We start from the raw sequence: 25,571 nt of genomic DNA, 5'->3' as shown, positions 1-25,571 counted from the left end.
ATTCCTGTAAGTATATATGTGTGGCTGAGGGTAAGAAATCTTACTGAGAAGACAAAATTCCAACTAGCTTTTTGGATGTTAGTGCATATTACTTTCAAAACTTATTTTTTATAGCTCACACATATACCTAGTCATCTATAGAAGGGGAAACAGATGTTGGAAGAAGTGTTCAAAGTACTTTGTATTCTCTTAAATAGTACAAAGCAAAATATGTGTGGTTCACTGTGTCCGTTTACTTATCAGATGTCTAATGTCCTGTAGTCTACATATACTACTAGTCTGTCTATCCATTAGGCTGATTACTGATTGGCATCTAGCTGGGGCAGGATGTAGGGCTTCAAATGCTATTTGGATACTGAGATGAAAACCATTTGTGTACAGGTAGAGCTGAATACTTCTAGTTGCCTAGCTTGGGCAGTGGTAAGTACTGTGGCTTTGATGATGCATCACTTTTACAAAGCCAAGTAGCCTAATTGAAAAACTAGCTGTACCAGCTTCAACTGAAAATGAAGTTAAATATATTTGCACCTCATAGCAAACTGGCTTTGCCTTTCTACCTTGTTCCAGAGTTTAAGAACCAGTAAAGCAGAGTAGATAGCAACAAGGAGAAAACTAACTTCACTTATGAAGGCTTACATTAGTTGTCATGTCCATCAAATTTGACAAGGAAAACTATGTTCACTTCATGCTTTTAAATTAAGTGGTCTATGGAGAAGATAGTGCTGTACTGTTCTGTGTAAGTTGTCCTTTCAGATAGTGAAACTCAAAATAGCTTGGTTCACTTGTTCTTAGTAGTCAACCAGGCAAATTACAGCGGCTGTTACACAGAATTGGAAGTGATTTTTAAATGCATCTTGCGTTCATAGAATCATAGAATAGTTTGTTTGGAAGGGACCTTTAAAGGCTGTCTTGTAATACCTGTAACTATGCAATCTTATTCAGTTGTGAAAAGTTCAATATCTTATTTCCTGTGCCTCAGTGACCCTTTATGTGTGACTCATGTGGAAAAGCATGACAGTGTAGCTGTTATGAGTTATCTCAAGGCTGAACTGTAAGAAAAACACAACTATGTCTACACGGGGAAATTGATGGCTAATAAGTGTTTCTTCCAAAAGCCATCTTGCTGTGGCCTATCTTTCAAAGTAGTTTAGCCATAGATGTTTTGATCAATTTTCTTATTTTTTAACCTATGAGGGCAGTAGAGGAATCATAGAATCATAGAATGATTTGGGTTGGAAAGTACCTTAAGATTATCTAGTTCCAACCTTCCTGCCATGGGCAGGAACACTTCACACTAAACTATGTCACCCAAGTCTCAGTCTAGCCTGGCCTTTGAACACTGCCAGGGATGGAGCATTTACCACTTCCTTGGGCAACCCATTCCAGTGCCTCACCACCCTCACTGTAAAGAACTTCTTCCTGATATCTAACCTAAACTTCCCTTGTTTAAGTTTGAACCTGTTACCCCTTGTACTATCACTACAGTCCCTAATGAAGAGTCCCTCCCCAGCATCCTTATAGGCCACCTTCAGATAGTGGAAGGCTGCTGCAGGCACATCAATCCCACTGTACATGTCACCAACAAAGATATTGAACAACACAGGTTCCAACACCGATCCCTGAGGGACACCACTCGTTACTGGTCTCCACGTGGACATTGAGCCGTTGACCACAACTCTTTCCGTGTGGCCATCCAGCCAGTTCTTTATCCACCGAGTGGTCCATCCATCAAATTGGTGTCTCTCCAATTTAGAGACAAGGATGTTCTGTGGGACAGTGTCGAATGCCTTGCACAAGTCCAGGTAGATGATGTCAACTGCTCTGCCGCTGTCCATCAGTTCTGTAGCCCCGTCATAGAAGGCCACCAAATTGGTCAGACAGGATTTCCCCTCAGTGAAACCATGCTGGCTGTCACCAACCACCCTGTTGTTTTTCATGTGCCTCAGCATTCTTTCCAGGAGAATCTGCTCCAAGATTCTGCCAGGCACAGAGGTGAGACTGAATGGTCTATAGCTCCCCAGGTCTTCCACCTTTCCCTTCTCAAAAATGGGGGTTTTATTTCCCTTCTTCCAGTCATCAGGAACTTCACCTGACTGCCATGATTTTTCAGATATGATGGACAGTGGCTTAGCAACTTCATTTTCCAGCTTCTTTAGGACCCACGGATGGATTTCATCAGGTCCCATGGACTTGTGCACATTCAGGTTCTTAAGATGGCCTCAAACCTGATCGTCGCCTACAGTGGGCCCAAAGTCTTCATTCTCACAGTCCCTGCATCTGCCTTGCAAGACTTGGGCAGCGTGGTCAGAGCATTTGCCAATGAAGACTCGGGCAAAGAAGTCATAAAGAACCTCGGCCTTCTCCAAATCTGGGGTAGATGTGATGTTCTGCAGTAATCTGACATTTTATATTTTTCTGTGCCTGTATAAAGCTTAACTTAAAACTCACAAGTGGTAACACTGTATTGAGGCATGCCAGTACTGAGGCATGGTGTAGATGTAAAAGTTTGCTTCTATTGATGAGTTCACTGAATACACCAAAAATTCAATGAAGCACAGCATAGAGAAATGTCTTGTAATCACTTAATAAATACTTTGTACAGAACAGTTTACCAATTTATATCACCTGGTCAATGTTTTTTGTGCAGATTTGGTGTTGGTCTTGCCATAATGGTGCTGCTCTTCTCAAAATGTCTGCGTTTCCCAAAGAACAGGATGACATCGCTTCACAAACACAAAAAGCCTTCTTGGATGGGTCAGTAATAGCTATTCTGTCCACAACACTTTGCTTGGTATGGACCTTGCTTCTCTTTTTCCATATATGCTATATCTTTAAGTTTGCACGCATCAGGAAACAAGTTCTAAATCTAAAAGTAGTTTTCTGTAGTGGAATGGGTTTAACTCCTTGGCCTAACTGCATCTGTCAGTTGTGCAGGACTGTAACATCACTGGAGGCTTTGTGGAAATACATGCACATATGGGATGAATGTGTACAAACTGTGGTGTATTACTAGGTAAAGCAGCACTGAAGCCTGTAGTTCTTAAGTACAGCTAGTGTAACATTAGCTGATGGGCTCAATTGCGTTTGCATGTAAGAGAAGTGTGGACTCAATTTCTAAACATGGATTTTTCAAGCTGAGTTATAAATTTCTCTGAACTCTGCTTTCTTACGAGAACCGGATTCATGTTCTTAAATAACTTCAAATTGACCTAAAATGACTGAGACAATCTAGCAGTCCACTACTGCTACTTTCAGATGTGATGACAGACAGCAATTTGCTTCAGCTGAGGTAGTGAGCTGAATTAGCTCAGCAGTTTGAGAATTGACAAAGTTAACATAAGGACAGGAGCATAGCTGCCTGGCTGAGAGGTACTGCGAGAACAAAAGATGGCTGTTTTTCCTCTGCTTTCTCTAACCTGTTTGGCGTCCTTGAGAAAACTCTCCTTGCAGCGAGCTATTAGATCAGGCTGGTATGTATGGTTTTTACTGCTTCACTGCTAGCTCCTTTCTCCTCATAGGTGAAGAACCCATTAATCACATAGAACTAACAAAAAATAGCTGGATTAGGCTCTTAAAACCTTTAATTTACAAAATTAATTATACTTGCATGGGAAAGGCTTTTGTTCCTTCCTGCATTTGCTCTTATGTTTCTCCCCTGAAATGGAGAAGTTTACGTGAGTTATAACTCTTCTTAATGGTATTTTGTAATGTGAAAGTAAGTAAAACTAGCAGTAAGCTGTAACAAGGTATCAATTGGTATTTTGATCCCTTGTCTGGGGCTATCTGAATTTGAGACAGTATTGGTGGTTTTCTTTGCTATGGAGTACTGGTGGTTAACCACTGATGCTTAAAAATGTATCTACAAATTGCCCATAAGGGTGTGTTAACATGCCATTGTAATAGTGGTCTGAACTCAAAGCACACAGCAGATGTTTACAATTAATGGCTTTTTATTGAAAAAGCTGTTCAGAGCCAGATCTTCCAGCACAAATTGTTTTCTTCATCTTGGAACAAGTATTGTAATTGACAAATAATTGCTTTCCCTCAATTCTTTTATCTGATGCAACTTCCAGTAGGTCTAGTAGCCTGCATTTCTGATGTGGAACACTTAAAGCAGGTTACTGTTCTACAACATACAGGAAACAAAGTACTCTGTCCTGTCATAGCAATGCCTGTAAGGCTTCACTTCTGAACTGTGAGCTAGAGCAGCTTTTCCCCAATCTTGATGATAGAAAGCCAGCATGACAACAGAGGTATTTACTAAGCTGATGTTCATCTGAGCTCTGGAGAGTGAATGAGAGGAGATGTTCTGGGTCCAAACCAAAGCTTCATCTATCCTGGTATTTTTTTCCTCTCTTTCTAGTGGGGGGAAAAAAAAGCAGATATGTAGGGAAGTACAAGGCAGGTATACCATCTTGTTTGAGTCTAAATTGTTTCTTACTTCTTTTACTCATGTTTTTTGTTAGCAGACCTAGCAGCTAGGTATCAGAATGTAAGTGGTTGGTAAAAGTCTAGAAAAATAGTGTCTGCTAGAAGGTTTGAGTGTTTCTATCTATCTCTCCTTTCTGAATTCATCTCTAAACCTGGTACTAAAGTAATTTTTGTGTTATTTAGTGAAGACAATACTAAAGTAGTAGTAAAAAACAAGTAATGTTCATAATATTCATAACTGCACAAATGTACACAAATAACCATTTTATCAGTGGAACAGTTAAGAGCAGCAACACTTGTCAAAAACTTGTAGACAAACTTCCAGCCAGTATTTAAAAATGCTTGAAGGCCATCAGCTTTTTCCCAAATCATGCCTATTAACTTTGTCTTCAGTAATAATAGTTGGTGCATTATTTGGCTGGTGAAGCAGGTGGCTTTAATCTCTTGATGATTTGATTTAGAATCTATAAGACAATTAGCAAACCTCCCTATGAACTCCTGAAGATGGATGACTTGTCAAGCAGCCTTCCCTCTCTGCAAGATATCCAGACAGCATATACAAGATTTAAACAACTGTTTTTGATAGGTAAGTCAAACTTTGAAGTAGCCTTTTGTCTCTAAAGTGACTTAGATGCAAAGCATAACAATCATGTTTTATGTCTCATGAATGCAGTCCTTGTCTTGACTGGTGTCTTGATTTGGATGGTGGTTAAAAGCAGATTTTTTAAATATGACGGAGGTCTGTGCTTGTGGCTGGCATGTTAAAAGAGGCTTGTAGTTCTTAGAATTACTACCTGTGGCTAAGCAGTCACAGTATCTGCGAGAAAGACCGGAGTTTAAATGATAGTTGTAATACACCAGCTGGATCAAAATTTATGGGAGAGCTTTTTCATTCTCGTGGGATCCATTGAAATTGAATGTTAAGAGTTAACCTTTTAAGCCTTTGTGTCATGTCAAGAGATGAGTCTAAATGCCAATTTAATTTTGCACTAGCTTTTGTTACAAACTAGTCACATCACAAAACATGTGAAGCAGAGCTTGCTTAAAATTGTCACTGGCTGTAGGACTAAAACATAACTACTGTAAATAGTAAGTCTACTTGAAAGAAGTAAAAATGAGAGTTATGTGAAAGGGTAAGCTAGGCTTTTGGACATTGAGACTAACTATATACTGCTGTCACAGAATCATAGAATGGTTTGGGTTGGAAAAGACCTTAAGATCATCTAGTTCCAACCCTCCTGCCATGGACAGGGACAGCTCACACTAAACTATGTCACTCAAGGCTCTGTCCAACCTGGCCTTGGATGCTGCCAGGGTTGGAGCATTCACAACTTCCTTGGGCAACCCATTCCAGTGCCTCACCACCCTCAAACTGAAGAACTTCTTCCTTTATACCTAACCTAAACTTCCCCTGTTTAAGTTTAAAGCCATTACCCCTTGTCCTACTGCTACAATCACTAATGAAGAGTCCCTCCCCAGCACCCTTAGAGGCCCCCTTCAGATATTGGAAGGCTGCTATGAGGTTTCCACGCAGCTTCTCTTCTCCAGGCTGAAAAGTCCCAACTTTCTCAGCCTTTCTTCATATGGGAGGTACTCCAGCCCCCGATCATCCTCATGGCCTCCTCTGGACTTGCTCCAACAGCTCCATGTTCTTTTTATGCTGAGGACACCAGAACTGTACACAATAACTCAAGTGAGGTCTCACAAGAGCCGAGTAGAGGGGCAGGATCACCTCCTTTGACCTGCTGGTCACGCTTCTTTTGATGCAGCCCAGGATACAGTTGGTTTCTGGGCTCAAGCACACACTGAAGCCGGCTCATGTCAAGCTTCTCATCAATCACCACCCCCAAGTCCTTGTCCACAGGGCCGCTTTGAATCTCTTCTCTGCCCAGCCTGTAGCTGTGCCTGGGGTTGTGCCGACCCAGGTGCAGGACCTTGCACTTGGCCTGGTTGAACTTGATGAGGTTGGCATCAGCCACCTCACAAGTGTGTCCAGGCCCCTCTGGATCCCATCCCTTCCCTCCAGTGTATCAACTGAGCCACACAGCTTGGTGTTGTTGGCAAACTTGCTGAGGGCACATCAATCCCACTGTCCATGTTGCCAACAAAGATGTTGGAAAAAAACTGCCATGAAACAGTACTTTGACTTCACCTCTTGGCATGAAAAAAGCTCTGCGCCATGTTGCAACTGTGCAGTGTGCCACTGGACTATTTTGGACATTGGGCCCTCTACAAGATAATGAGGGTCAATGTTGCAGTAGCCTCTAGTGGCATGCAGAACATTGGGGCATTTCATCTGTGTCTGTTGATGTAACTGAAGATCATTCTGAAACTGAGTATTTGTAGCGTAGCCTGTAAACAGTAACTAAGTCCTACTGGTTTTATACATGGAATTTAGCAGGTAAGTTAATTGCAAATGAATGGTTTCTGGCAGATATGTAGTGAAGCTCTGGGCATATAGCTCTGGGCATCCCAATATAAGAAGGACATGGAGCTCTTGGAATGAGTCCAAAGGAGGCCACGAAGATGCTCTGAGGGCTGGAGCAGCTCTGCTCTGGAGACATGCTGAAAGAGTTTGACTTCTTCAACATGGAGAAGAGATGGCTGTGCAGAGACTTTTGAGCAGCTTCCAATACCTAAAACAGGTCAACAAGAAATCTGGAGAGGGGCTTTTTACAGGGGCATGTAGTGATGGGACAAGGGGGAATGAATTTAAACTGGAACAGGGTAGATTTGGATTAGATATTAGGAAGATTAGGAAGTTCTTTACAGTGGGGTACTGGCACAGGTTGCTCAGAGAAGCTGTGGCTGCCCCATCCACGGCAGTGTTCAAGGCCAGGTTGGATGGGGCTTGGAGCAACCTGCTCTAGTGGAAGGTGTCCCTGCTCGTGACAAAGGGAGTTGGAAATGGATGATAACTTCAAAGTCCCTTCCAACCCAAACCATTCTATTTCTCTGTGAACTTCCAGTATAACTTAACTTTCCTAAACACATGTCTAAACTGAAGTTTCGGTTATAAAAATTCTCATTAAGCAAAGCAGAAACCACAGTAGCATAGCTGTTTGCAAGAGGATTTTGATGGGAACAGCTTGGATCCTCTTAAATTGCTCCTTTTATTTGAAATGTGGTAAAGGCAGATGCCAGTTTTGCTGCACTGCTCACAAGTCTCAGTGTATGCCATTTGCCCACATACTTAGAGGCTTTGAACACTTCAATTCTTAAATCCTTGTGAAGTATTTCTTTATTATCCTACAAGATGGAGAGGAAGGGAAAGCTTGCTCTTTATTGCGATCTTATTAAGCGAAATACCTTGAGTAAGAGGTAAAACAAGCTCCAAGTGTTTTGTTGTATCTTTTAAAAAGAAGTTCCTCTTTTGACTTGCAGAAAACTTTGTCAGGGGGGAGGGAGAATTGCCAACCAAGCAGTTGTTTCTAGAGGTCTTGCATACATGTTGTTGGGTCTAGTTGTGGTTGAGTGTGACAGAACAAAATGAACAGCCAGCCACACTTAATCTGATGCTTTTGTGGAGAGCTGGTTTCTATGGTCAGGGTGAAATGAATCAAGTAAAGGGATTATTTCTTTTCTTTTCTTTTTTTTTTTTTTTTTTTCCCCCCTTTAAATGCATAATGAGCAGGAGCAGGCATGGGGGCAGAACAGTGACAGAAACAAAATAGATACATGTCTGTGCACTTGAGGATCATAGATACAAGTTGCAGAAACTGCAGAAAAGTGTATGTGTTGGAATTAAACATTGGAAGGGTACGGAGATACTGGGAAGTGAAAAGAAGTTATACAGAAACATGCAGAACTGAAGCTATCAGGAGGAGGATAGGGAAGGAGGGGAGTGTGGTGCACCTCAGTTGTTCCTCAATAGCAGAACTGTCTTGACCTTGGGCTTCAGGGTTTATGCCTTATGCAGGAAGGGTAATCTGTTCTGGTTTTAATTAACCATATCAGCTTGAGAGCTTTCCAGTTTCTGAATACTGGCTTTGATTCAGGGGAGGGGGTAAAGGCAATAGAGATTTAGGTTGCATTTAAAAAGCTACAAAAAAGCTTTCAAAATCCAGCCTCCTTATGTTGAGCTTTACACAGATCATGCTTGAGAGTCAATGCAACTGGAACGTGGAAGAACCATCACCTCCTCTTAAACTTACTTTCTTTTCCTTTCTGATTTTGTCAAAAAACTTTAGTTGGTTTGGTTGCTGTGAGCCTGCAGCATACTTTTTTCTAAAAGCCTGTGGTGCTATAAAACTTTACTGGTGTTTGTAGGACTTCTTCACTTCCTCATTTAGTTACAGGGTGTTTACTTACCAGAGATTAGAATTTACTGACTCCTTAGTATTGATAGTTTTATAGTTCATAATGGAAGAGTAAGGCAATGGATGGCTGTTAATTAGCACTACACATGTGAACAAACCAGTTTTCTGTGCCATTTTTTTCAGATAACAGTACAGACTTCTGGGCAACTGATGTGAAATGGTTTTCATTACTGGAGAGCACAAACTGGCTAGAGATAATCAGGTTTGCTATATCTCTAACTTTCTGGGTTTCAAATTAAGTACACTTGCGGGTTTTCTAGCTAATTTCTTGAAACATGGTGACTCTTCAGTAGGAATGAAATTTAGGACAGATTTATAATCCCATTTAAGTACCTTATTTTTCCAATTTGAGACAATATTTTTACAGTGCAGGCTTGTGTTGTCTCCACACTAAAAAAACGTGAAGCAGCAGATCATTCCAATTACAACTCGTCCAGCGTACCTATTAAAACTGTAGGTTCAGTAATTTCCCTCCTGCATTTAGTCACCTTCTTTTCAAACTGAAGAATACTACTTGTTTCTTGCATGAAACCTATTCTGTGTCTCTGACTAGCCTTGCCATTCTTCTCTGTACTCTCTACTTCTGTAATATCCTTTAGGACAGGATGAACTGCAGTATTTGAGATGTTAGCCCACCAAAGACTTATAAAATTACAGTTGTTCTCACTTTTGTCCCCTTCCTCTCCTGATCTCTCCTCAAGTTCTTTTATCTTCTCTCAGCAGTCCACAGTGAGTACATACTGGAATGGTGTTGGCTAACTTACAGTTTGTTATAGTGGAATGTTGAGGGGCTTTGTTTTCAGTATTACTTTGTGCTAGCTCTGTTGTCTGCTAGTTTATTCTGTGGTAGGCTTGTTAGCATGAAGTGCTTCTGCAGTCAGCTTCAGTTCTTTCTAGTCTTAATAACAGTCAATAGTGTTATTCATTCCTTTATCCAAAATTCAAATGTATGTTGAATGAGAGGTTCTAGTGAAGATCGTAGGTGGAGAAATGCATTGACATAGCCAAGATTAAGAGTAGTTTAAAGTGAATACCAGCACAAGTTCCTATCCTTACATTGTCTTGACACTGGTCATTTTCATACTTTGACCCAGTTGCTTCCTGGATCAGGCTGTTGTTGGCTCTTGCAATTAGTATGAATGCCTTCTCAGCTATTCTGGATGCTAGAACAAGGAATTTGACAACTTCACACTCGGGAAATAAACTATCAGCTTCTACTAGTGACCTAAGCAGTTGCAAGAATCCTAACTTGTGTGCAAACTTTTGCTGAAAATAAACAACTTTATGAAGAGTTAGGTCTAGAAACCAACAGCATTAGATCTGGTTTTATGTGATCTCTAGCTCCACTTGGTCTTCCATGTGTAATGGTAATCTCTGAATAAATTGTCTGCATGTTTACAAAATCTGGTTGCTGATACTTCCCTCTGCCTCTTAAAACCATACTGTGGGAGAAATGTAGTATGTAGTAGATTACAACGTAAGTGTGATGTTGACTCTTTCCAGGGTAGAGATCTGGCTCTTGGCAACTGTAGTACTTTAGTGTGTGTGTGTAGTGGCTGCTATTGATCCAGAAGAAAGTATTGCACTACAAATGTACAACTGGAAATGCATGACCAATGGCCAAACAAAGATACTTCTTGAACTCTTAAGTCTCAAGAGCGAACTTTCTTCGTTTGCGGAAATTGAGAATGGTTTTGTTGTTTTAAAGGACTAGTGAAGTTTCAGTAGCATGACATTCTAACCCCTTTTAGAAGAAACTAATGTAAGAAACCTAAAATGCCATGAAAATATTCACTTAATCTGTACCACAACAGGCGAGTTTTGAAGAAAGCAATAGAAGTTGCGGAATGTCTGGAAAGACAGCAAACAAATGTTCTCCTTATAGGTAAGAATTCAGTGAGATTATCCTATATATATATTTATTTTTTAATTTCTTTTGAATTTCTTTAGATACAGCTTAAGCTGTAAGCTTATAATTATGGTAAAGGCTGGTAAAATTCATAGAGTACTTGAAGTATTAAACACGTAAATCTTTCATCCTCCTGGAAATGCTTTCTGTAGTTAAAAAAATGGGAAGCATAGTTACAGGCTAAGAGAAATATACTGTGAACGAGAAAGCTGCTGATAAACTGGTAGTAGAATTACATTACCTCTTGTTTATGCATTCCTTTTTTCAACTTCTATTAAATGTCTCCTAGACCCTTTTGCTGTACACTAATGTAGAGGTGACACACATACACAAAGAACATGGAGCATGAAAACTTTCTAAAAGGATGTTTTTATGTTCTAGGTACACACCGAATACTATAGTTTCTTTATTAAAAAATCATGGAAGAATACTCTTATAGTAGGCATCTTGAGCAGTTTCTTTTCTTAGATTGAGTAATCACATGGAAAAACAAAGTCAATGTTTAACCATTAAGCTGGTTTTGGATTAGTAACTTCATAGGTTTTTTCCCCACACATTGCCATTTGAGAAACCTAGCATGGGGAAGAGATATTTCTAGAAGACACCAGGAGGGTGGAGAATGCATGATGCATAAGGAGGCAGTTTCACACCTTGTGAAAAAGATGCATGCAGGGTAGGAAGGGTAAGGGCAGATACCTGGCCTGGTAGCATAGAAGGGGCAGTATGTGCCTTATGGCAGACTGAAAGGTGTAGGCATCAAAGTTATAATAGGAAAGCCTAGGGTTTGCAGGCTTTATTGTTAAGTATTACCCTAGTGTAAATGTACCAGAAAACTTACACTTCTACTAGAAGCATGGGTTAACTTCTCTCTGATGTAACACTTGCAATAAATTGTATGTTTCTCTGATCTTGAAATACAATTCTGTTTGTGTGAAGCTAGCAATACTTTGCTTTCTTACCCTAGTTTTAGGAATGACTTAGTAGACAATGTGGTTTCTGTTGTCTTCTGTAGAAGAGAGCGCTACTGATCTGTGCTGTGTAATCTCTAGTCTGGTTCAAGTGATGATGGATTCATACAGCAGAACAAAGTCAGGGTTTCAGAGCCTTATTCAGAAGGAGTGGGTAATTGGAGGACATGGCTTTTTGGATCGTTGTAACCACTTACATAAAAGTGACAAAGAGGAGGTATGATTTTTTTCTTTATTACTCCTTACTATTTAAACATTTACTCAGAATAAGGAGGGATTTAGATGTCAGTCCAGAACTTCCAGTTACACTGAGGATCTTTAATTTTGTTTTGCTTTATGGGTTGATATTTCGTACAGTGTCACTATTTTTGCTTTTTAGAGCTCAGCAATGTCTCTAACAAGAACAAATGTGAGATTTCCCATTCAATCTTGGAGTCTTTTGAAAGATGTGTACCTCACGTCCTTTTAAACTGTTAAATAGTACTAGTATCTATAGAAATAATTCCAAAGTGATTTGCCTATTCCTGTCATATCTAGAGTTTAACATTATACTGTCCTGCTAAATGTTGCAGTCTCACATCTCCATCTTTTTGTTTGTTTTGGGAATACATCAGATTGCTATACAGAATGGATATCTAAGTGTAAACTGGCTGATAGTTCTAGTCAAGAATTGCTATAAACTAGTTTTGCTTTGCCAACCTGAGAAGGCTGCATAGCTTTCATAGCGATCTAGTGTGTGCAAATTCAGGTTAGAAAGCGTTCCTTTTTTCTGTCAACAACTGGCCAAGTGTAGCTCAGATGATACTTCTGCAGAGTTCAACCAAAGTTATATGCAGCAGTTCTGTAGTTAACCAGATTGCTTCTCTTAAGATTTGTGTTTGGAGACACTGAATACTATAAAATAAATAGTCTGCATGGTGGAACATAGGGGTTTGGCTTTGGGTTTGGTTTTTTGTTTTTTTGTTTTGTTTTTTTTTCCCTGAAACGGATGTACCATTTTCTTTATTTAGGCTCCTGTTTTTCTGCTTCTGCTAAACTGTGTTTGGCAGTTGGTACAACAGTATCCTCCAGCATTTGAGTTCACGGAAACTTACTTAACTGTCTTGTCAGACAGCCTCTATGTGCCTATTTTTAGCACTTTCTTCTTCAACTCACAACATCAAAAAGACACTAGTACGGTAAGAGTTTGTTATTTTATGGATGCAGTGTGCTGGAGAACAGGTTTAACCCAACAAGCAGGGAACACTCGGGGAAAAAAAAAATCCCTAGTAGCATGTTTTTCCATCCTTTCCTTTCTTGGAAAGGTAAGGAGTCAGGTTTAGGACTTGGGAGTTTATGATGACAAAAGGAAAATAACTCGGGGATATATTACTTCTATTGTGTGAATATAGGTTCATACTTACTGTTATTCAGTGAAAATGGAGCTCCCTAACCTAAGAGGAATATCTTGTCCTGCAGAATAAATTATCTACAAAATTCTTGTATAGTATATTCTGTTGTGTTCCAGAATCAGCATTTCCTGAATGTCGATATACATTTGGTCCATGTCTGTCTTTAGCCTAGAAGCTGGAAGCAATAGGAGTATCCTCTAAAATAAAAAAAATAAAAAAAAATGCTGGCTTGTGTATAAATTGTTGATCATAAAATTTTAACTGGTAGAACTGCATAACTGCAGTTAACTTGTGAAGTTTGAAGAGGTTTATTCCACAATCAAGTTTCTGTCCTCTGCCCCAGTTTTCAGAACTTCATTTTTTTTCCCTTAAGATTTAGTCTTTCTTTCAACTGTGAAAGGTGTTCCTGGTGCTGTCTAATTGCACTGTTGAAATGAAACACCATCTGAAGTTAGAGAATAATATTATATAAACTCTGTGTCTGTATTCACTTGCATCCTGTAATGTTGTTCAGCTATTGAATATATAGATATCATGAGTGTTGTTGCAACTCTATGTCCTTTACTGTAAAAAGCCAGTTTCTTAATTTCACCTAGACTTGGTCAGAATTCCTCTCCAGCAGTATTAATTGTGACCTGTTTGTTTTGGCAGAGTGGTGAAAGCCTCAAGACACAAAGCGGTCCTTTCAGATTTCTTACTGTGTGGGACTGGTCTGTGCAGTTTGACCCTAAGGCACAGGCTTTCCTGAACAACCCTTTTTATGCAGAGAAGCCAAAACCGGATAAAAGTCAACGGAAAACTGCACGATTCAAGGTAAGATATGTGCTGCTTAACTGTTTTTTAAAATTATAAAAATATTCTGCACAACTCGTACTTCAGATGTACTCATAGTGGAAGTATTGGTGCAAAGTTCTTTTTATTTGACAAAATACATGTATACCTCACTCACCTGGATCCTAAAGAATACAGTTTGCACCCACCTCCGTTATAAATCACTGCTTTACAGTTAGCGCACACAGCTGTGAACTTGGGAGTTCTTCTTCATTCTTTTGTGCAAATGTAGTGATAACTCATGGGACTGAACATCCCGTTGCTCTGACATGTTTGAAGTGAGTTTATTTTGTTCCATGGAGTACCTAACTGAATTACATAGCAGGTCTGTAATTGCCTCCCTGATTTTGAGTGTAATTGGAGCGTGTGTGCACTTGAAGGGGGACCACCACCACCAAAACTGTCTAGGGTGTTGGTGATTATGGGTGGGCCACCTCATTGCTGGAAACTAGCACAAACTCTGTAAGAAAAGTTTGTTCAGAGTAGCCTCTTTTGATTGTAATATCCCTGTTGGTTATATTCTCTCTGTAACAGCATTCTCAAGTGAGACACTATCAGTATTATCTACAGTGTTAATCAGAGAACTCTTACACTGTGGGATGCAATGAGAGGAACCACTGGATAAAACCTAAATCAAGTGCTCTTTCATTTGTGTAGCTAGCTAAACTAAATATGGAAGTCTGTAATACTGGAATGTATGCAAAGAATTCTCCTTTTCCACAGAAAAACACTTTATTCAGTGTTAGTTCATTGCCATAGTTGCAGTGCAGGGAAGGTATCTGGGAATACTAAGTGTGCTCTAAGGTATTTGGCATACCAGCCGTTGAAGAGTAACAGTTTTAGACTATATAGCAAAGCAGTGGCTCTGTTTAAATGACTTTGCTGCTTGTGACTATTTTTGAATACAAGCTATGCTTTCCTTCCTCTTAAGATGTTTTCTAAAGTCCCATCAGTACTTATTTCAGTATATTTCTTTTTCTTTCCTCTTAAAGCATCAGCGACAACTTTCTTTGCCATTAACGCAAGCAAAATCTCCCATGAAGAGAGGATTTTTCAGGGAGGAAACGGATCATTTAATTAAAAACATTCTGGGCAAAAGAATTGGCAAGTTCATAAATTCTTCAGATGAACTTCCTAATAGTTTCAGGGAATTTTATGATAGCTGGCATAGCAAACCTGTTGACTATCATGGTCTTCTGTTACCTCGCATCGATGGCCCTGAAATCAAAGTCTGGGCTCAACGGTATTTGCGATGGATTCCTGAAGCCCAGCTACATGGTGGTGGTACAATAGCTACAGCTGCCAAGATTTTGGACTTGATGGAGGAAGTGCAAAGCTTGCAGGAGAAAATGGATGAAGAATGTAGTCAAGCTGTTTCTGGAGATGTACCTTCTGTACCAATGCTGAGAAATTCTGCCCGTCTGTCATCCTTGTTTCCATTTGCTTTACTTCAGAGACAGTCTATCAAACCAGCTCTACCCACCAGCACCTGGAAAGACTTGGAAGATGAAGATGACTTAGTCAAGAGGGATGATGAATTTGTTGATCTAAGTAGTGATATGTCTTAAAGTGCATAGAAATTGAAACTGAATTTTATGTGGCTAAGCTCTAAATTTCAAATGTTGTGCTGTATCTTCCTATAAGGAACTCAGGCATCTGAAGCCTGGTTTTGGGGTTAAAAAAAAATCTCGGTTGGAAAGAACTAGTTGCCATAATTACCTGAGCATGTTTTGATCTTCCATTTCACTCCAACGGTATTGCAGAAACACATTTTTCTATGGTGAAGTAGCCATATGGCCACTTCGTTTAAAAAAGAAAAACAAACAAAACCCCATTATTTTCTGATGTAAAGGTGGAATACTAAATACGTACAGCAACAATCACTATCTTAACATAAAACCTCTTCCCTTATGCCAAGAGTACTAGGGCTGGAAGTACTGTGACTAGGAATGTAACGCATCTGCATTTCTCCTCATGTAAAATAAATGGGGAAAGTGCAGCTAAATGTGCATTCACAAATAAGGTTTTTACAGCTGAGGTTTTTACATAAACTTGTGGTCACCAGGGGTTTTTCATCTATTGTGGCATCAGCTGAAGTCCTGTGCCTGCCAACATCATCTTTTCTGACAGCATTCATCTTTGGCTTGCAGCACTTCACCTCGTGTGGTATTGTAATAGCAGCTTGGCTGCTCTAAGCCTGTGCATGCACTTAGCTTAAGGATCAAATGCAGGAGTTTAACTACTCATTTCAAGTCTTACTGTGTGGCTGCTGCGCTATATGCCCTTGCTGCCTTGGAATATTATGTCCCAAATGTTTGCTGTTAATTGTTAGAAGTGGCCTGATTGTGAGATTCTAATTTGCTATGGGTATTTTTTCCTCCTTCTAATAGAGTGAGACTTTCATTTTGATTTTCCCTGTTTATGCCAGTTGCCTTTGAGGCTTTCTGTAGCTTGCACTGAGACCCTTCACATAGCAGGGAAGACTCTTTTTTTCCTGTGATCCTGCAGTGAAGCTGGATTTGCAGCCTGTTGCCACTTGTCATGAGTTGGTGGCGTTATGAATGTGGTGTTCATACCATATGAATACTTGTATCCTGTTGCTGGATGTTATAACAGTACCTCAGTGAAAAAAGCCATAAAGAAATGCCTATTGACTTCTTTCTACTGTGTATATGTCTATAGATAAAGTATTTTTACTACAAATAATCGTCCTTTGTAAAGCTGAATATTAGTTGACTGTTGTTTCTATTTTGAACCCTTAACTTCTAGAATACCCCAAGAATGGATGCAAGTCATAAAATCAGTTACACTGAGAGGCTAGTCATTGAATACTTTCAGAATCTATGCTGGAAAATTTAGCTGGTAGAGAAACTTGCTTAAGTTGGATCAGCTCAGTGTGATTGGGGATATTAAAACTATGTTACTGCTTAATCATTTCACACTGAGTTGTATCAATATGTATGGCAAAAATGTATCAGCAGGCCTGTAAAGGTGAATCTTAACATGTTAAAATAAATGTATCAATGGGGAAAGGGGGAGAGCTTAATGAAACTATGCCAAACTGAAGCTTCTGAACTCTTGATTGCCTTAAGTCTTAGTAGAGTGAGGACAATACTTGAGTTTGTAGCATTTTATTTAAACATACACTAGTACTTACTCTTTGTTCTGTGATACACACGATCTTACAGCTAGCACTTGCTAGAAAGGGCTGTCCAGCACATGTCCTTCAAACTTTATTATTGTAGTTCCACTGACTCATGTATGCAACAACACTTTGCATGTTGGATGAGCAATGCATTTTTATGGTGAAGAAATACTTACCATTCTAAGTTCATTTGGGTTCAAGGTTTAAACACTGCCATTAGAAAAAAAAATTAAATGGATTTTTCTATACTTTTGATCAAACTTATAATGTTTCAGTCATGAAGATTACATATTTATATTAAAAAGCAGATGTTGGACATCTTATTTGTACATAAGTTATCAGAATTTTATATAGAAGAGAAACATATATGTGGAACTAAACATGGGAACCCTTCTAATGTAGAGTAAATACCATTGTTACTGTTTTCATGCACTGTGGGATTGGAAATGTACTTAATATCTTTACTCCAGGCTTCTGTTTATACCTCCAAGTTTTTACACTGAATGCAAGCTAGAAGCTTTACAGTTTTTGTTTTTTTAATACTGTCATTTCTCTCTTACAGGCTGTTTGGAGAGTATCAATAAAATATACTTTGTATTTGTCCTGAAATGATAATGTGTCTAAGGTCATATTTTGCAAATGATGCTTTAAACCATAGCAAACTTGATCATCTGCAATGACAAGGCTTTTCTAATTAGGTGCTGGGTTTTTGCAGACTGCTACAGGGAGGAAACTGTAGTTTTGACCTGGTTGTGCCACTGTAGAAGTGCTGTTAGCTCAGGAAAGAGGAAAGTACCGGGTAGTGGGATGGAGGTTACTAAGGTCGTCTAGACAGTGCCTGTTGAATGTCAGTAATTGAGGCTTTATTAAACTCTATTTCAGTTTTCTCAGTGTACGTGTCTTCCCCACTTCAGAGGGAACATTGTGCTGCCTTGGGTACTTTCTAAAGAGAATGTTCAAGACACTGACATGCTTTTTCTTGAAGACTCATGCAAGAACAGTCTGTGCAGTGGCTGTGAAATGCCAGGTCGTGCTGTAACACAAGGTGTGCCTCTGCCTCACCCACACCTTCCAGAGATCAGAGTGTACTTTGGCCACTTGGCTTTGATTTAAGACTGCATTCACTAGTGAAAATGCTCAGCTATTGATTTACACCGTATTGCAAAGCAAATGTGTACTTTATAAAAGTACTCAGAGCCAACTTGGCCTCCTGATCTCTTGCTGCAGTTAAAACTTTTTCCATTCTTCTCAAAGCATGCAAGTGTAACTTCAGGAGGTGGTAGAATACTTTCTGCTGTGTATGGCTAGTGATGGATTTAGTTTCGTCACAGCAGCGGTTACCTTCATCCTGATCTTTAGCTGTAAACGATATATGCAGTACTTACTGCCTGGTACTGTCTCGAGAAGAGCTAGGCTTTACATAAAACCATTTAGAAATTATGTGGTATGGACTCTATTTTCTGGGACAGGGAGGAGATGGATTAGTGAACTCTTAAGTCTGAAAAAAGCATTCTATATACACACCCTCATGTGGTATTCCAGGACTAATTTACTGGTGTGGGGTGGGAGGGGAAAACCCCTTATTCTGGTGGACTTGGGTCCTTTATCTTGGTTTATAGTGAAGTTAACTTGTGACAAATGCTTTTTGACAGGATTGGCAGAACTTTTAGCTGGTGGAGTTATCTTGGAGAAGAGTGGACACAGAAGGTGAGGATAGCTGATATTTCAGCTGGATAAACATTTTTGTGGGGAGAGCACTTCCACATTTGAATACAAAGTGAGTTGAAATGGTGTTGTCCAGGCTGTGTTAGAAGAGTGTAGTAGAGACTGCAAATAGTTGTGAGTCCTGGGGAGGCTGGCCTAAGATGTAAGTTTGACTTTAAAAGTATTAGCTTTAAACTTCTTACGCAGGGTGAGAAGAGGCTAATAGGATGGGTAACATCTGGGCAAGCACATGTATATGCTTGATGCTGCCACATTTTGGACTACTGTGAAGCCTTGTTCTCACATGGAAACCCTATGGGGCAGTAAATGCTGCTGCTCTATTTCATCACAGTGCTCCACTGTCAGCAAGCATTTGGTTTCTCAGGTTTTTTTATTTTATCACTGCAGTAAAATGAAATAGGTACTTGCCTTAATGTTATGCCTGGATGCTCAAAGCAGGCAGATAACGCACACCTATGAAGTGCATCTGTTAGTTTGTGAACAGCAGAACTGGGATTTCCCACAGCATTCTGTCTGGCTATACCACATTTCCCTCAACTCATCCTTTCTTCCGGCATTTCCTGCCTTACTCATACCATAGCATCTTCCATCCTCTCTCTATCCACCTCCTCTCTGTCATTAGGTCGTATGCCCTATCAGCAGTTAATAGGTTTGTCATTGCTACTAACTTGCTGGACAAGCCAAATTCATTATCTTGCTTCCTGGGAGACCAAGTAAATGGAGGTGACTTGGAGTGGCCAAGCGGTATCATCTCCAGACTGACTGTAGGAATCGAGTAACTTTCAGAATGTGTCAAATACACTCAGAATTATCTCTTGGTTTCCAAAGCTTTGGTGGAAGCTGTGTGGTTACTAAAGAAATCAGAGTGGGACAAGGAGACTAAAATGCCTGTACCTGCAGCTCAGGCATAATTCTTATCTGCAGTTTCCAGGCTAAAAGCAAGGCTACTCCCAAACAGGGAAATCTGCTTCTCTACAGTCAGATCAGGTATTCCAGTTTTCTCTTAATGCAACAGTTTTCTTCATCTTGGATAATGTCTTGTTTTGAGTTCTGAAATAAACTTTTCATTTTACTGTAGGGAACTGATGAGTTTCCTGGAAATCAACTGACATTTTCATGACTTCTAAAAGGTCACTTATAATCCTTATTGTTATTATTGTATTTCCCATCAGAAGAAAATTCCCAATTAAGAACAGCTAACACAGCTGGAATTAATCTAGTTTTGCTAATTAAGTGTAAAATATCTTCAAGTATCCTAGAAATACTGGTAAGCTTTTAAATGTCAGAGCATTGTCGGCTTGCTAGCTAGCTCACTTTGCAGTCAGTGGGATTCACTTCCTTTTGTGTATCTACAGGCATTGATTTACAGTATGTTTATACATGAATGTGATGACAGGGAAGCAAATTTTATGCAGAGGGTGTAAGAGTCATTGCTTCATGTTTTGGTGATGATGCAAGAATATATTTCAACTTCCACAATGACTCCAATTCAGAAATTAAAACAGCATGCTCCTCACCAAGCTCCTTAAGCTCTTAACACAGATAAACCCAGTTTGTTTCCTATGAGCCACTTGCTGCATTTTCCATTCAGTTTCCCATCCCAAAATTTCCACTGTGGGTTCACTCTTAAGAAATCTTTGTTGACATGTTTTTGTGATGGCTGTTCCTTTACCTTTGGAAAAGATTGGTTTTATACCTGCCATCTATACTTAGTTTTTCCCTGTCGTGTTCTTCTGAGATGGTGGGAATAGCTGAAAGTCAAAAAGTACATACTACAGGTGACTTAACCAATCTTTTCCAAGTACAGGGTCCTTTGATTCCCTGCCAGTAAGGAGCATGACATTTCGGGAAGTTGTCTTGTATTAATAACTATTTGGAATAAGTAAAATCCTCCTGCATAGCACTTTTCATAAACAAAACCTGCATCAGGGAAAAAGCAGAGTGATAATCCCAAACTCTGTTTTCTACTACAGCATGTCTCCTATGGCTTTCAGTAGTTTGCTGTACTGATGTCTGCAGTGGAGTGTCATGAGCAACCAAAGAACAATGATGGTCTGTTCTCCCAGCAGGGTTTGGGTTGGGGTTACACCAGATGAGGGGCACCTGCAGATGGCTGCCAGCATGGGTCAGTCCTGCTCTGCACTGCTCTCACCACCTTTGCTGTTAGTGTCACGTTGCTGCCAGCTGATTTGATGGAAATACGTATTTTGCTTTCATGGATTGGTTTTCAGATCGCTTCATTGGTCCAAATCACAGCATGTTCCCCCTGCAAGGGGACACAACAATAGCAGATTGTTTGAGGGTGTCCTTTTCAATAGGCAACCCCCAGCTAGAGCAGACGAGGTAGAAGGTGGAACCACAAAGTGCAGTAAATCCAGCTCTCACGCTGCTGTGTTGTTGAAAGAGGTAAATCCTGGGAACCACATCTAATGTGCAGCTAGCTGAAACGTAAATTACATGCACGGCTAAGTTCAGCTATTTAACACGTGTGAGAAAATTAAAAAACAAACCAAAAACTACAACCAAGACCAGCTTTGCTTTGTTTGAGGCTGTCTGTAGAAACCTTAAAGTGATTTAAAGTGTAGCTGCAGTGGCTCTGACCTGTTTGCTGCGGTAGGAAGGTAATGTAAACAAAACCAGGCAATTCACTCCATAGCCTCACTGTGAAGCTCTTCAGGCCTGCAGATCCTTAGGCTGTGCTTTGGCTTGGACTGGCAGTGTTCAAGCACCATTGTGCTGCCTGGCCTGTGATTAAGCAGTGATTGAGAGCAGCTGGTGAAAAGCAAAAATCATGTTCTGACTTGTAATCTCAAAACAACCATTGCTCAGAGAGTGATTTTGGATTCCTGATGCATTCCTGATTTTCTAAGCTTCAGACACGCATAGCTGAGCTGATGGGTTACTCCACCCCCTTTTTAGCATCTTTTACTTATCTGCTTCTTCGTTTTATTTAGATTTGATGCAGGTGATGTGCTTTGTGCATATGCAGCCCATTGTCTCAAGTGTAGGATGGAGCTCTCTCCATTCTGATTGAGAGACCCTAATTTCCCAGTGAAAATTACCCACCTAACATTGTTAATAAGTGACCCTTTTTATGATTCAAATTGGACCTGAATAGCTATCTGGCAGAGATGATGATAAAAATGTCTAGTTACTGAAATGCAGCAATAGTAAACCCATTACTTAAGTAATGGTGTTGAGTAGAGACTGCATGAATGTGTAAAGCCTCTGGAGTTCTGCAGGTAATAATGGCTGCTGGAAACAGCTGAAATACAATTACCAGGGACCCAGACTCATTTAGGCAGCAGGAAATGATAGAACATAAATGTTTCTTCATCATCTTTGGATCTTATTAACGTAATAATGGCCCAACTGGTGCTGTTTGCTGAAAATAGTCTAGGCTGGTAGACCATTTTCCCTCTCAATTATCAATATACAACCTGCTGCCTACCAGCTCCGCTCTCATAAGCCAAGCATCGTCATGCTGCAATGCACACTCAGAGGGAAAAGTTGACTTAAATCTTTGCATCTGTACGAGGAGCATCACATACAGTGGTTCCCCTGCCAGGAAATTACTTTTGAAAAGTTACATTCAGTTAGTTAAGTAATATGAGTGCACCAAATAGGAGTTGAAAAGGTAAATTAAATCACAGGAGTGACTGAAGAGGAATTCAATCTAGCTGAACTCTTTGAAGTGAGTAAAGGAGAATTAGCTCATCTTTCCATTAATGTGGGGGGAAAAGAAACACTGTATTGGGTCTGGCAGGCCTAAAGGAGGCTGTGACCCTGTGGGAAGCCCAGGCTGGAGCAGGCTGCTGTCAGGACCTGTGGCCCCTGGAAAGAGGAGCCCACATTGGAGCAGTTTTGCTGCAGGAGCTGTGACCCATGGGGGACCCATGCTAGAGCAGCCTGTTCCTGAAAGATGCATCCCATGGAGGGACCTATGCTGTAGCAGTTTGTGAAGAAGTGCAGACCATGGGAAGGGCTCACACTGAAAAAGTTCCTGGAGGACTGTCTCCTGTGGGAGGGATCCCACACCAGAGCAGGGGATGAGAGTGAGGAGCAAAGAACAGCAGAAATCTGTGTGATGTGATGGGCTGACCACAATCCCCATTCCTCATCCCTTGTGATGCTCAGGGGGAAGGAGGTAGAGAAATGTGAGTGAAGCTAAGCCTGGGGAAGAAGGGAGGGGTGGGGAGGAAGGTGTTTTAAGATTTGTTCTTATTTCTCATTATCCTACTCTGATGTTACTTGGCAATAAATTAAATTGCCCCAAGCTGAGCCTGTTTTTCCTGTGACAGTAATTAGTGAGCGATCTCTCCCTGTCCTTTTCTTGACCTGTGAGTCTTTTACCTTATTCTTCCACCCCTGCCCTCTTGAGGAGGAGCAGCTTGGTGGGCACCTGGCATCCAGCCAAGACCAACCCACCACAAACAAGTAGTTGCACCCTTTAACAGCATCTGTTTGGCCATGTGGATTTTTGGAAAGCTTTTACGGTGGGATTTTGAGTCCCTTTAAGTATGGCTGATTTTAAAGCTGTAGAAAATGTATTTCATGCATCTCTATTAGCTTTCATTTGCTTCATTTAACTAGTGGTTTGCAAGTAGGCACCACCCAGACACTAAACCTGCAGGAAGATCTTGCTCAGTTTCAATCACCCACTGAAGGCCCCCTTGGGCCTGCTGTGGGAAGGTACACACTGCATTAATAAACAAGTAATCTTGGTGTAGCTATCACCGAGTTGTCACTGCTGGGCTATGGAATTCTACGCAGCCTGTCCCACACCGGGGCAAGCAACGTGTCACTGCTCATCAGCAACCTTGGTGTGTCAATTTTCAGATGTATTTGGTGGTGGTGAGAGGCAAGAAATACATTGCTCTATGGAAAACTGTTAGGAGAAGCTTTGCAAAAGGGCTCTCGGGTGAGGCGCAGGCTGCAAGAGCTGTGTTTAAAGAAACTGTCTCCAGCTGTTTGATTTATACTGTGATCAGAGGTAGGGCTGTATATTTTTGTAAACAAACCAAACTGCATCAAAGATGCTTTATTCCTAACTAGGCTAACCTATCGGGCTCTGAGCTGGCCAACTGCCCAGGTCAAGGAAGGTCCCTTCCTGTGGAAGGGAAACTGGCAGATGGAGCAGAATTAGGAATCTTGATTGTGTTTTAATTTTTGTCAGCTGTGCTGAAGAGATATAGTAAAAAGTCTGCTTTGAAGTAGCTTTATCCATGTATTTTCAAATTTCAGAATTATTTCTGTGCAACAGTATCTTTCCAGTATAGTCTTGCCAATGGAAAGTGGTAAAAATGTCATCTTCTTCAGTTTTGGTCCTCCTACTTATTCCAATCCACATTTCTTGATGTTAATGGCAAAAATAAAGTCCCTGCTACTGCCAGCTTGTAGTACACCTTCATAAAAATTATTTGCTGACCTTTTGGCTCCGTTGCAGTAACATAGCTGAGAGCAACGTGGCCTTGTGCAGCGCCAAAACTAGTTCCTGTTGTGAACCAGGATGTTAGAAACACTTAGCACCTTGTATTAACCTTATATTAACAATGACTCGTGAACACGTATTCAAACATGACACTTGTATCTGAAGCCAATTTACAGTCCTGGGATTGTGCAGATACAAGTAACACTTTGGTTTTGACTGCAAGATGTTTATCACTGAGGTAAAGTGCCAAGCTGGTTCCCCAGTTCCAGGCTGAGTTTGCAGCTAGGAAAACAGAGTCCTTTTGATTTAAAAAAGAGGGAAAGTCCTAAATTTGCTTGTCAGAGTGGGACCATGCTTCCAGGATAGGGAGTGTTTTCTTTGCTTTGGCAGAATGCCTGGTCCTACTACCCTACTGTAACTAGTGGGAAATCATCTCACTGGATTTCTGCCACAGATGCATTTTGATGCTTAAGGCCAGTAAAAGGGTCTTCAGCTCATGCATTCATGCATTTGTTCTGGAGAAATGCAAGAGCTGCATTTGCTGCCTCACTACTAAGGCTACGAACAGTGAGCCTAGTTTTAGTTAGGGGGGATTTTTAAAGGATTTTTTCCCCCTCCTCTCTGAAGGACTTAACTGTGTAACAAATAGTTGCTAAGTAAAATCATTGGTTTACCCTTTGGCAAATTAAGCTGGTGCATAGACAAACCTTAGGCAAAACATTTGGTGCATACCAAGCTGGACACCTTGATACAGATGACTGACTTATCAGTGTGACCTGGAGGTATTTAGAAGACATACAGAAGTGGCATTTAGGGACATGGTTTAGGGGTGGACTTGGTCGTGCTGGGTGAACAGTTGGACTTGATAATCTTAAAGGTCTTTTCCAACCTACATGATTCTGTGAAACCTAAACTGAATCTATGAAATATGGAAAGCTCAGACATCATTTGTTGTATCTCTGCAAGAGCAGAAAGACTTTTATTTTTGCTTCCAAGGATGAGTTATAAACCAGAGACCTTGACTTGCTGTCTGTGAAGGTCGAAGTACTACACGCTGAGCAGCTTCTCTCACTCCCCACTGCACTTAGGTGCTTCTGTGGTGTTTGGAGATTCCCGGGCACGTTAGGGCCAAGCTGTTAGGCTGCTGGATGTATTTCTATTACCAGTCATCAGATGGGGTTCTCCACTAAGATTTTGTTTCTAACTTCTGTCTTCATTTGTAACCAGTGATAATTTAGCTGCTGATCCTCTCTGGGGAAGTTACTGGAGTCCTAAAGGTCTAATCCTGGCTTCGGTGACATAGTTTACTGCTCTGAGCATCACACCACCTCCTGCAGCCGTGGGAGGCAGATTCTGGGGAGGCCCAAAAGGTAGACTATGTTTTGTAGCTAGCCCTGCGACTGCCTGCACCAGCATGGGAA

The 25,571-nt window shown here is 40.6% G+C and overlaps 1 protein-coding gene across 1 annotated transcript in view; it reads left to right on the top strand.

Moving 5' to 3' along the window:
- The window catches only part of MTMR12 (myotubularin related protein 12), a gene marked incomplete at its 5' end in the record, with an annotated part of 25,255 nt that extends 9,742 nt beyond the window's left edge, over positions 1–15,513 (top strand). Inside the window, 9 exons of the mRNA XM_010014334.1 lie at positions 1–6; positions 2,648–2,754; positions 4,893–5,017; positions 8,874–8,952; positions 10,565–10,635; positions 11,672–11,844; positions 12,638–12,805; positions 13,670–13,831; positions 14,842–15,513. The exon at positions 1–6 is cut by the window's left edge and continues 91 nt beyond it. Coding sequence (XP_010012636.1) covers positions 1–6; positions 2,648–2,754; positions 4,893–5,017; positions 8,874–8,952; positions 10,565–10,635; positions 11,672–11,844; positions 12,638–12,805; positions 13,670–13,831; positions 14,842–15,417 — 1,467 coding nt within the window. The remainder of the gene's footprint in view (positions 7–2,647; positions 2,755–4,892; positions 5,018–8,873; positions 8,953–10,564; positions 10,636–11,671; positions 11,845–12,637; positions 12,806–13,669; positions 13,832–14,841) is intronic.
- Between the last annotated feature and the right edge of the window lie 10,058 nt (positions 15,514–25,571).

This window comes from Nestor notabilis, unplaced genomic scaffold (assembly GCF_000696875.1).
Source record: "Nestor notabilis isolate BGI_N333 unplaced genomic scaffold, ASM69687v1 scaffold14215, whole genome shotgun sequence".
Taxonomy (NCBI): domain Eukaryota; kingdom Metazoa; phylum Chordata; class Aves; order Psittaciformes; family Psittacidae; genus Nestor; species Nestor notabilis.
The sequence above is the reverse complement of the archived record's forward strand: the minus strand, read 5'-3'. Positions and strand labels throughout refer to the sequence as shown.